This window comes from Silene latifolia, unplaced genomic scaffold (genome assembly GCF_048544455.1).
Source record: "Silene latifolia isolate original U9 population unplaced genomic scaffold, ASM4854445v1 scaffold_382, whole genome shotgun sequence".
Lineage (NCBI taxonomy): Eukaryota > Viridiplantae > Streptophyta > Magnoliopsida > Caryophyllales > Caryophyllaceae > Silene > Silene latifolia.
This window is the reverse complement of record NW_027413309.1, coordinates 89,956-101,848: the sequence shown is the minus strand read 5'-3', so window position 1 is coordinate 101,848 and position 11,893 is coordinate 89,956. Positions and strand designations below refer to the sequence as shown.

General features: G+C 38.1%; 3 protein-coding genes across 3 annotated transcripts; 1 reads left to right on the top strand and 2 right to left on the bottom strand.

Moving 5' to 3' along the window:
- Window positions 1-155: 155 nt before the first annotated feature.
- On the top strand, window positions 156-1,854 carry LOC141639420 (1-aminocyclopropane-1-carboxylate oxidase homolog 9-like). The gene is made up of 3 exons (XM_074448552.1): window positions 156-762; window positions 962-1,283; window positions 1,408-1,854. Exons 1-3 carry the CDS (start codon window positions 230-232, stop codon window positions 1,657-1,659), a joined length of 1,107 nt encoding a protein of 368 aa, XP_074304653.1. The 5' UTR covers window positions 156-229; the 3' UTR covers window positions 1,660-1,854.
- LOC141639421 (1-aminocyclopropane-1-carboxylate oxidase homolog 1-like) lies at window positions 1,810-3,643 on the bottom strand. Its single transcript, XM_074448553.1, has 3 exons — window positions 3,022-3,643; window positions 2,594-2,915; window positions 1,810-2,253 (listed from the first exon to the last, which is right to left on the bottom strand). The coding sequence occupies exons 1-3, from the start codon at window positions 3,528-3,530 to the stop codon at window positions 2,002-2,004; spliced, it is 1,083 nt and encodes a 360-aa protein (XP_074304654.1). The 5' UTR covers window positions 3,531-3,643; the 3' UTR covers window positions 1,810-2,001.
- Window positions 3,644-4,212: 569 nt separating this feature from the next.
- Window positions 4,213-10,174, bottom strand: LOC141639416 (transcription factor EMB1444-like). Its single transcript, XM_074448548.1, has 11 exons — window positions 8,675-10,174; window positions 7,618-7,788; window positions 7,407-7,491; window positions 7,254-7,295; window positions 6,685-6,744; window positions 6,413-6,529; window positions 5,364-6,326; window positions 5,171-5,272; window positions 4,932-5,066; window positions 4,675-4,800; window positions 4,213-4,565 (listed from the first exon to the last, which is right to left on the bottom strand). The coding sequence occupies exons 1-11, from the start codon at window positions 8,767-8,769 to the stop codon at window positions 4,485-4,487; spliced, it is 1,977 nt and encodes a 658-aa protein (XP_074304649.1). The 5' UTR covers window positions 8,770-10,174; the 3' UTR covers window positions 4,213-4,484.
- Window positions 10,175-11,893: the final 1,719 nt, after the last annotated feature.

Below are 11,893 nucleotides of genomic sequence, written 5' to 3'. Positions count from 1 at the left end.
AACACGTGATACGTATTTAATAAAAATATACTCCGTATATTTTATAGTTATAAATGTATGATTTTATTAAACTGTCAGACACGGGATGACTGATTAAGAGAAGTGTCCGTGCTACGTAGATTATAAGTACCTGCGCTAATTTAACTTTACCAGCTAAACTAAGTGAAGTAATGAGTAATGACCCTAGCTTAAATAGAACTCCTAGGCCTTCAAAACTGACATACAAAAGATGGAGGGAAAAACTCAAGGCATTAAGCATGAAACCTCCAGGGAAAAAGACCTAAATGAACTGATATCTACAAAAGCTGGTGTAAAAGGACTTGTAGATTCTGGGATTACTAATGTCCCTAGGATCTTCAAAGTCAAACCAGAAGTCAACAACAATTCTAGTAATAATAATACTACTACTACTAACATTCATAATCTTCAGGTTCCAGTCATCAGTCTTGAAGATTATCAAGGCGAAAGGCGACAAATGATCGTAGAACAAGTTCGACATGCATCAGAAACATGGGGAATTTTTCAAGTTGTTGGTCATGGAGTTTCCTGTGATGTTATGAAGAACATGCTTAAGAGTGTGTCTGAGTTTCACGAGCAGCCGACAGAATTGAAGCAGGAGTTTTATTCTCATGATTCTAAGAGGAAGGTGTGGTATTATATGACTGTACATCCAGTTTATAAAACTGCATTCTGGAAGGATACTCTTGCTTGGCAGTTTGACGATTTTGAAACCGAGATTCAAGCCTTGCCTCTCATCTGCAGGTATATTTCAGCCTGTAGATCATAGCATTACATGTTTTGCAGCCTGATTTCAGTCGCTGTATCAGACTCGGTGTGTTTCAGTTTACAATGCTGTCACGATATCCTGCAGAAATGAGTCGATTTCAGTCCTGTATTCCAAATGTGTTTGTACTGTTTTCTTATTATAAATTTTGATCATATTCTGTCACAACTTCTGCAGAAAACCTATGTCGGATTATGTATCAAACATTATTACGCTGAAGACGGAATTAAGTAAGCTGCTATCTGAGGCACTAGGGCTTGACAGTGATCACCTAGACAAAATGGAATGCATGGAAGCTCGGAAGCTAGTAGGGCATTACTATCCAAGCTGCCCTGAGCCAGAGCTAACCTTGGGAACAGCAAACCATTCAGATCCTTATTTCTTTACCATTTTACTGCAAGACGATGTTGGCGGTCTTCAAGTTTCGCATCAAAATCAATGGATAAATGTTCAGCCTATTGACGGAGCACTTATTGCTATTATTGGTGATATGTTTCAGGTAAATGATACAGTACTTCAATGTTTTTGATTCAGTAACCGTCTGTCAATGCAATTCTCGACTGTTTCTCAGTTTTGTATATTTTCAACCGGCAATGCTGAATAACCGGTTTTGTTTCTTGTAGCTTATAAGCAATGACAAGTTTAGAAGTGCTGAACACAGAGTGGTGGCCACGAAACAAGGACCTCGATTGTCTGCAGCATGCTTCTTTTATCCAACCGCGAAGAATCAAGAGCTAACTTTTCGGCCTCTAAATGACTTACTCTCTGATGACAGTCCTGCATTATACAAAGAGATCACACATTCTGAATACCTCAAGCATCACAGATTACATGGAAATTGTGCTTCCAAAACTCTTCCTGGTTTACGATTATAGTTCAGATCAATTCATTATGAATACGCCTCACCCACTTCGCGATACACTCTTAAAACTTAAAAGAGTATGTTACATAGATTTAAGTAAGCAAAATCCGATGTGCGATTCACTGAGGCCGAGTTAAGTCAATTCGGGAATTCTGACTTTGTGTTTTCTGTACTTGTAATGCAGTAAACATTTATTATTAAGGCAAAAGTTTATTGGTTGTCCAGATTATTACATAATCTAACAAACGACGAAATAATTACACCAAAAAAAAAAAAGACAAACAATGCCCTAATTCCTTGGTTTAATCCAAGAATGAACTGTAGAAATTTAAAAAGAACAGTTTACAGTTGTAAGTTACAGCCGAAATTGAGTGAGAGCTTTGGAGCCAGCATTTCCTTTGGGAATAAAGCATTGAACATAATCAGCTTGACTAGTCGCCTTGTAGAGAGGCGTAACACCATCCACCAGGAGCTCGTTTATTGGTCCATATGCTCGGTCTTTGTTTTCGCAACTTGGACAGAAAAAGCAGGCAACTGATACTCTCGGTCCTACTGGACTGGCTAGTACCCTGTGTTCTGCACTGTGGAATATGTCATTGCTGACAAGCTGCGTAAAACCAGAAGCGTGATTTAGTCTTTTTGCAAGAAAATTACAGCAAACCCAGTTTCTCGTGAGTTTTTCGGATTTATTTTGCCAGGACTTATTATTTGAAAAAAATCGCGTCAAACTGTCTGCAATCCCTAAACATAAGATGTGCAGACAATAGGACCGATAATGAAAATTGTGCACACAACTGTTTCAACAGACTGCAACTCCGAAACATAAAAAGTGCAGACAATTAACGAGTTATTTTTCTTTTGTCCGTCACATTACAGAGCCAAAATAATCATGAATAATTGTCGTATGGAAATCATCAAAACAAAGCTTAAAGCATTAGCTTATTTACCTGCAACATGTCACCTATGTTAGCGATAATGGATCCTTCCATGGGGTTCACATCTACCCACTGATTTTCATATAAAACCTGAAGTCCATTAATGTTGTTATGCACAAGAATGGTGAAGAAATAAGGATCGGAATGCTTAGGTGTCCCCATCACTAAGGATGGTTCAGGACAAGCGGGATAATAGTGACAGTTCAGTTTCTGAGATTCCATGCATTGCATCATTTTCAGGTGGTTACTGTTTAATCCAAGTGCCTCAGACAGTAATGCTGATAATACGTCTTGCAGTCTAGTCGTATAGTCCAGGTAATCTGACATCGGTTTTCTGCAAAGGAAAAAAATAGCCAGTTGGAAAAGACAACGATAATTATATTCCGAAGCATAGAATTAAAAATACAGGTCACGGTCACAGTCGTGGTATCAGATATTACCTGCAAACAGAAGGCAAAACTTGACCCTCTTCAATGAAACCCTTCTCAAAATGACAAGTAATTGTATCCTTCCACAAGGCAGTCTGAAAAACACGATGCAACGAGAGACGATACTGAACCATACTTGCTTCATCACGCGAGTAAAACTCGCTCTTCAACTCCACAGGTTGTTCATTAAACTCCTGAACACAGTCTAACAACCTTTGTATGACTTCCTTAGGTAACCCATGATTAATCAGCTCAAACATTCCCCATGTTCTCGATGCTTCAAGTATTTCACCAACAACCCGACTCCTTCTATCCCCTTCTTCCCAGTCTGCAAGATCAATGACAGGAATCTGAAGACGGGTTTTACAGGTTTCAGCTGATGCATCCTGTTGATGCTCTTTTGGGTAGATGAATATGTCAGGAACTTTGGTGATTCCTGAATCAACAAGTCCTTTAACTCCTGTTTTTGTTTTTTCGAGTTTAATTAACTCTTCTTCTCTACTGGTTTCTGAATCATCCATTTCAGAGGCTTCAGATTATTATGTAGGTACGTTGATTTATGCGATCCGAAAGTTTATCCTAAGATAATCAGACCATAGTTTATCTTATGTCATGTAATATATTTATACAAGTTGGTTCACTTTCCTACAAGAATAGAATATATATAGGCTGTGCAGCCTCTGTCTCAATCATTTGTTTACTTTTGATTAAAATACCCACACGTAAACAAATGATTGGGACCGACGGAGGGAGTATTAAATATTATTGACCTTGACTCATGTTAAACAGTTGGATGTTGGACTATCTTGAGTTGATCATCTTGGAAAGGTGCATGATTGTTTTCTTTTGGAAGGAAGCACATGACATGTTTGTATAGTACAACTGTACAGGTAATCCCTCTTTAGAGACTTACCAGTTACCACTAGGTAAAGACATCTTCGACTACAAGTCGGAAATTTTCTAGGTTAAAACGATAGCTTCACGGTCATACAATGTTAAATCATCGTATAGACAAAGAGACGTAAATTATCAATTATCGCGGCTGAAATGTAAGTCATAGGTATTTTTAAACGACGTAACACAATGGAAAATAACGTAGCAATGGCGTATTGGCGTGGCAGACGTTTTTGTACCACGACACAACCTTACTCCTAATCGTAATCACTAAGCTAAGATCTCATCGGTACAACCTTGGCTCATATCAACCAAAAAAAAGGCACTCTTTATATTCATGTCAAAAGTTACAGTCTTACAAATCTCGAAAGAGGGCAGAACTCGAGAACACACAAAACATACAGCGAATGCAATCCTGAAATAGAAAGGTGCAAACTCTAACTAGTGGTAATCAAGAAAAGAAAACTTAGTAAAGAAAACCAAACACAACCAAATCTTCGGTTATATACCGCTAATAACAACTCACAGAACTTTAAGAACACTTGCATGAAGTTCCGGTTACCAAAAACTAGCTAGTCTTTTTACACAGAAGTTTTGGATTGTAGAATCTGGACAAGTGACCACAAAACATCCATGCGGTGCAAGTTCCGGTTTCCCTGACCCTGCAACGTCATTACATTAATCACCTCCTTGCATTAACGACCATGACAGGAAATTTCTGTACGAGTAAGATTTAGCCAACAATGATATATTTCAGTAGTTAAAGATTACCTCAACAACGAACCGCATCCATGTTTTGTCTCCACGACCGTCTGTGATGCCTTTAAGAACGGTCAAGCCTAGGCTTCTGATAGCCTCTGTTATCTCCAGAAAATAGTCGCAATCATCACATAACATCTGTACATATTAAACGGTAAATTATCAGGCAACCGAAAGTTCTGACAAGAAGGCGAAATTCTACATAAATGTCTTTTTGAGCCGATGATTGACGGACAGGCTTATACACAGACAACACAGTACACACATACCTCTATTAGCATCTGTCCATTCATATTGAGATTTTCGACAAGGATAGGGCAAATTTTCATATGCCCTCCCACCTCCACAGCCCAGCTTGAACCTTGCTCATAACCCGATCCTAGCACTCCCATCTCATTGCAATCCTACAAAGACGATAGAGCATAAACGTCAAACGTTTAAGGAGTTTAGCAAGATCTATTATGGAATCTGTTTGAAATATCAATTGATGATTGACGGACAGGCATACCTTTGATTTAGCACAGTTACTAAGCTTATCAGAATGCTTAGTAACGTTTTGCATGAAAGCCATGTGCTTTATTGTTCGCTCTAGCAATGAATCAATGCTACACTGCGTAAGTTAGAAGAAAATAATTTATCAATACTTTATAATTTCATAAGAAGAAATTCAAAAGTTTACATTTCACTGAGAAAGTCATTACCTTTGATCCATTAGGCACCAGCTCTCGAAGCTCTTTAATGCGGTCTTGGATTAGCTGCCTATCTCTAGGCCGAGGCCGGCTATTCTCCCCAGGTCTTGCCCTTTTCTTGTTGGGTTTACCCGGTTCAACCGACGACCTAATTCTGTAGGAATCTGAGGAATTCAAGCAGTTTTGTGAACTTTCCTCTAGAACAGACGAGCAACCCATTGAATAACGGGACGAGCCAATTGTATGGCTTGTACTGATAGATGGCTCGGGCATTCTTTCAGTGGTCAACATTGAGTCAAACGTAGAGATTGACTTCGATTTTTTAAGTGCATCCTTACGACAAAAGTCTGCCACGACAGCCTCTAAAAGATGATCTTTGCCAGAATTGGACGTGAGCATGCTGCTTTCTACAGTTTCTGGCATATGGGAAGTCGAAATATCTTCAGGCTTTTGGATATCATAAGGAAAAGGATAGCATTGTTTAAAGAATGCAGGACCTAAAGCTTCGTGCAGCTCGGTGCCAGCAGAGAACATGAAGGATGAATTTAAGTCGCCTGAGGTCTCGAGGCAATTAAATTCTGGAAGAATGTCTATATTCTTCTCCACATTTTGTTTGGCCGTAGGATCTAAAGCCCTCAGTTCGTCAATCAAAGTTGTATTTTCTGTAACACAACTCTGTGAAGGATAACAAATTTGTCTATTATCATTAGCACCACAACCATTTTCGATCTTAGTATTACTACTACTGTAATTTGGGCCGCTCAGTAGATCTGTAGATTGATTAATTTGGGCCGAGAGCAGCCCAACTGGCCCATTAAGATGCACACCAGGCAATGAAGCCCGAGGATAATCTATATGCTTCTCAAGAGATGGAATATCAGCAGAATTAGAAGACATGTGCTCCTTGTTGTCGGATTTATCAAGTAGGTAACTTTGAAAAACATCTGGACTCGAAACTATTGAAGGTATGTCCGGCTGCAAAGAAGAAAGCTGAGTTCAAGCTAGATGGAGTAGAAAGTTAGAAACATATGTAGCACTTATGCAGAGGAAAAATCGAATACCATTTGCAACATATGCTGGAGGTTGCATTGTACTGGAATCTGGACCTGGTATGGTGAGTATTGAAGAGAGGAAAATACATCTCGTATATGAGCCAAGAACTGCAGGTTCTCGTTTACCTACAAACCCACAAGAACCAACAATTAACAGTGAGTAATGAAAAATGTTAAAACGGATATTACGTGTATGGTGACTTTTTGTCTTTTTTACAGAGTTAGTGTAATAAAATGGAAGGGCATTCACTATGTTGAACATTAAGTCGAACATAACTCACTTTATTTATGGAGCCGAACTGTATAACTCCATGAGGAACAACAGCAGCTACAACAATGGTCTGCAGAAGAACACAAATCACGGTAAGTGAAGCTTTAACTAGCATACTTGTACGTCAATGTAGCAGGGTTGAAAGGGTAAGGCATTCTCACAAGGTCACAACAATATGACTACATAACAACACCCGAATGCCTCAGACCTCGGAGGCTTCTGCAAATGACGGGCAGGGAGATCGGATCTAAAACAGCCTTGCCACTGTGTTAACAACATAGAGAGGTTGTTTACACAGGACCACTATGAAAATTGCGTTGAAAAATGTATCTAATGATCCGTACTACCCAATAAAAAGAACTGTTGCCAGATTTTAGACACTTAATGTTAGGTCACTACGAAGGGTTAAGCCTTTACTGCGATATAGTAGGCGGCTTTTATTGGCTAAGGTTACAGGGCTATATTGCTTTGTTCCACCATAATCCAAAACCAAATAATAGCGAGTCTTTGGCAAAAACTGGAATGGATACGATATGAATATTCAAGAAAATACTAACAATAACATTAGGAAGAGCATACCTTGATCCCCGATGCAAATTGCGCTTTCCAACCATCACAGAACTGGAATGCAGAAACAATCAGCACGGAAGGAAAGAGAAAAGTAACTAATTAAGATCAATGAATAAGCTGGCAAAACAATTACTCGTATATTATCCAAAGAAGAAAACTCACCTCAAGGGTTGAATAAGAATCTAAAGCATGTTCATCAGCAATAATCCATTGATGCTTCCCTGTAAGAGCCACTTGGCCGACAATCCTGTTCATGAAATAGATTAGAAACAAAATACATACTGAAGTAAAATGTCCGAGGAATCGATAACACAAGAAATACTGATCAGTGTGAAAGAGAAAGGAGCAGTAGGTTTATCTGGTCAAAACTTACCCTTCTCCTAGAGTGTGTACATGGAAAGACATATTTGCCACAGCCAGGGCAAGAGAACTATGGGCATATTCCCCATCTTGCGAGCTGTCAGAAGTTTGGTTGAAGCTTTTGCTTTCTGATGGAACAAGTTTGTCTTGATTATTGTAGTAACCATCTTCCCATGTTAGTACCCTGGATTAAGTTCCATCCAGAGAACGTCAAACACAAATAAATCATGACTCAGATGGAGGCTAGAATCTAACGTGCATGGGCAGTCATATATACAATGTCGCACGGGCTCTCACAAATTGCAGGGTAAGGGGGGGTGGGAATGCGGGATATTGCAATATATGAAGCCTTAACCCTGCATCAAAAACACGCTTACTCCCCGTAATGAAAAATTGAAAATTGCATCCAGTGATTGGGACTTGACAATGAAAATAAGCGCAACCAGTTAAGTGGGCTATTTGTCTTTATTCCATCATAATCTTAAGACGAAGAATAAAGAGTGGCTTTTGAGACTAACGTCCAAGAAGAGGGCTTCAAAAACACACGAATCATAATGCTCCAGAAGTAGGCTAGAATGTAGAATGCATGAATTTTGCAGGTGTATATCATTGCCTAAAGGCTAAAACTGAATGACATTTTACAAGATATTTCTGTGATTCTTCTCCATTTTATATTTTCTTAGTATAATAAAAAAAACCTCAAATGAAAGATCTGAAGAAGCTCCGTCAGGTCCAAACATTACATATGCCGGATTCACAATTCACGGAAATATGAATTTCTGTTATCTGAACTTTTAACGTTTGATGAACAAGACATCATGAATATGCTACAAATAATACTGCAAAGCTAAAACAAATACGTCAAAGGATCCAAGAAGCCCTACGCTAGCCAGTTACGTAGGACATTATAAGCATGAACATATGTAAATCTTCTGAATAGCATAGAAATCAACTCAAGGCACGCTACGGACATTTAAAACTTGAAGTCATACTTCATTAGTTCCAACCAAAAGCATCAAATTCAAACACCAACATACTGAAGAGTCAAGAAGTGAAAAACTCAAACTTACATTCGATCATGATGTTCAAGCGTCCAGAAAACCGCATAATTCCATTCAGTTTTCCAACACAGGCTCCGAAGCAATTGCTGTAAGTGAGTAGCCATTTTCTCACTAACCAACCAGCAAATTCAAATTCTATCACCCCCTCCCACAACTAAAGAACACTTCACCCACAACACTTGGGTTCGTTATTTCGAAACACTATCAATTTGCCACACACAAAAATCACAGCAATCTACTTACCCCCTTTCCCTAACTCTCTAAATCTAACTTCCTCTATATGAACCTCTTCCTGCTTGTTTCCTCCTTAACCCTGCTCGCCGCTTTATTGGCGGTCCAACTGTTGGCAACAGCATGCAACCTCTCCCCATAATCAGTAAACAAACAAGCCTAATACACACACCCCAGTACTACTATTGTGGGCCGGTCTCTTGCACCTAATTCTATAAGCCCGCTGCAGACGACTCAACAAACCCTCAACAAGCTTAACAACAACAACAACACAGCAATTCAAGAAAACTAATCATACCCAAATCATAATTCACTCCAAAATCACAATTCTTCAAACAAAATTCCATCATATACATACAAATTCCAATATGGGTAATTTCAATTTCCAATTTCCAATTTCCAAAATCCCACCTTTTTCACAAAGATCCAATCTTTATCACAAATTCATATAGTTTAACTAATATCAGATGACATTGTTACTTGATATAATCAAACACAAATAAAGTATGATTAAAGGTGCAATAACTGCAATTGTAAACTAAAATTGACACTAAAAAAAGTGTGATTGAAGAAACAAACCAATAGGAATAGGAATTATACTATAAGACCGTCGTATGGTGCGACCACATAAACTTTACTCAACTCACAACTCAAAGCTCAATTCTTGAACAATAACAAATTCCATGATCTTCTCACATTTAAAAGGGGTGGTAAAAATTTCAACAAAAAGTAGAAAAGGAAAGTGACCCTTTAGCAAAAATAATATAAATAAATGGAAAATGTAGGAAAGTTTTGATCTTTGGACAACTTTAGTGTAAAAAACAATATAATAAAATCAAATGAATGTTGCTTTTTGAAATTGCTATATTGTTTTTTCTTTACTTTTCTTGCTTTTTTCAGTGAAGAATGTTGAGTGCCTCAGTCTAAAACTATGCACCCCATAATCTTATCCTGCACCCACTTGATACATGGCTTAATTTCTTGCAATTTTTCGGAAAAAAATGTTTTATTTTAATGATTTTACAAGTACCCTTTAGTGGAATTGACTTGAAATTCATGAAATTCTAGAGGAAGTATAAAAATGTTGGGGTTTTAATGTGAAAAAAAAAGGAATAAAATGCAATTGAGTAGTAATTTAATGGCAAACAATATGATTTCAATGTAAGGAATTTGCTTCTTATCCACCCATCACTCATTCTTATTACATTTACCTAATAATAACAAATTAACAATTTCAAAAAAAAAAATAATAACAAATTAACAATAATAATCATTGGCGAATTTTGGGGGTCGATTCAGCGATATATGATTATATGAACTATTGACTTTGTGAGTAAATATTTAAAACCGAGCTACTTATTTAAAGGAGAGTAGGAGACTGAATGATAATTTCACACTTAAATATGAAAAATTAACAGGTATCAAGCCTTCTCCCACCATAACTAAGCTCCTCTACTGAGAATAATAACGATTGATCTCTCTTATAACAGAGAAAATTATTAAAGTACTATTTTATGTTAAAAGTAACCATCACATATTCTTGTTTACAAGATAATGATCATATTTTTCCGTCATAAGATCGTTACAAATGAGAATTACATTTGTGTAATAATAATAGTAGTCACTTTTTGAAGGCACTCTTACAAGTTACATCCATCAAAATCAGCTTTCAACTCCCCCATCTCATAAGGCTTTTCTCCACAAAAAAATGATCTTTTTGGGTTGAAATTCCACTAATGATTTTACTGCTTAAAGTTATAACACACCCACCCACCAAGTTTGCCTATATGTGATTACCCACAATAGTAATTGTCTTTGTCATTCATCATTATATTCCTTTGGGTTTTGATTTGTATCTTTATCTCAAATCTTTGTGTTTTTCCTATTATAAGTCAACAGATTTTGACCCCTCTAGAAGGTAAACAAATTGTCATTAGGTTTACCATGGATCTTCATCACGACTCTCATAAGTTAAGATGGAAGAAAATTGATCATTTTATAATAAATTTACCTATTTAGATAAAAAATTATCACTATAATCCTGATAGAAACGTAAAGTAGAGAAAGATATTTGAGAGAAGTAATTCTGTGTCTTTCATTAATAATCAAGGCTCCCTTTTATAATACAATAGGAGATAACAAGAATATATTGTTACCAAAACAACCTACTGTAAACTAGGAATTGATTGCATAAGAATAGGAATTGATCACGTAAGGATAGCCTAGAATATTGTGTTGACTCCACAATATTCTCGTCCAATACCCCCCCTCAAACTGGAGCATGAAGATCAAGAATGCCCAGTTTGTGAAGTAAGTAATGAAACTGTCGAACCCCTAGAGGTTTGGTGAATATATCGGCAACTTGTTCCGTTGTAGGAACATGAAACGGCTTGACAAGCTGACTTGTAATGGCATCACGGACGAAATGGCAATCGATTTCGATATGCTTGGTGCGCTCGTGAAATACGGGATTCTGAGATAAGTGTATGGCTGATTGGCTATCACAATACAATTTCATGGGCTCGGAAATTGGCACACCCAAAGTTGTTAACAAGCCCTTCAGCCACTTTAGTTCACACACAATAGCGACCATAGAGCGGTACTCGGCTTCAGCTGAGGACAAAGACACTGTTTGTTGCTTCTTAGTCTTCCATGATATGGGAGAGTCACCAAGAAAGACAAACCACCCCGAAACAGAACGACGAGATAGAGGACATTTGCCCCAATCCGAATCGCACCAGCCCGAAACCGACAAGGAACTATTAGAGCGGAGCAACACTCCCTGACCAGGACTACCTTTGAGGTAACGAACGACCCGCAAAGCTGCGTTCATGTGAGACTGGCGAGGGGTGTTGAGGAATTGCGAGAGGAGATGCACCGAGTAGGATAGTTCAGGGCGAGTAACACCCAAATAGACAAGGCGGCCAATGAGTCGCCTATAACGCGCAGGGTCGTCACAAAGCGGAGAATTATCAGCCAGGAGGTTGTGATCGGTCT

Coding starts and splice junctions, on each gene's coding strand:
- LOC141639421 (XM_074448553.1), bottom strand. CDS start 3,530: ATGGATGATTCAGAAACCAGTAGAGAAGAAGAGTTAATTAAACTCGAA. Junction 2,916..3,021: donor GTTTTGCCTTCTGTTTGCAG/GTAATATCTGAT, acceptor TTTCCTTTGCAG/AAAACCGATGTCAGATTACC. Junction 2,254..2,593: donor ACATAGGTGACATGTTGCAG/GTAAATAAGCTA, acceptor GGTTTTACGCAG/CTTGTCAGCAATGACATATT.
- LOC141639416 (XM_074448548.1), bottom strand. CDS start 8,769: ATGGCTACTCACTTACAGCAATTGCTTCGGAGCCTGTGTTGGAAAACT. Junction 7,296..7,406: donor ATTCTTATTCAACCCTTGAG/GTGAGTTTTCTT, acceptor TCTGCATTCCAG/TTCTGTGATGGTTGGAAAGC. Junction 5,273..5,363: donor TGGTGCCTAATGGATCAAAG/GTAATGACTTTC, acceptor TAACTTACGCAG/TGTAGCATTGATTCATTGCT.
- LOC141639420 (XM_074448552.1), top strand. CDS start 230: ATGGAGGGAAAAACTCAAGGCATTAAGCATGAAACCTCCAGGGAAAAA. Junction 763..961: donor GCCTTGCCTCTCATCTGCAG/GTATATTTCAGC, acceptor CAACTTCTGCAG/AAAACCTATGTCGGATTATG. Junction 1,284..1,407: donor TTATTGGTGATATGTTTCAG/GTAAATGATACA, acceptor TGTTTCTTGTAG/CTTATAAGCAATGACAAGTT.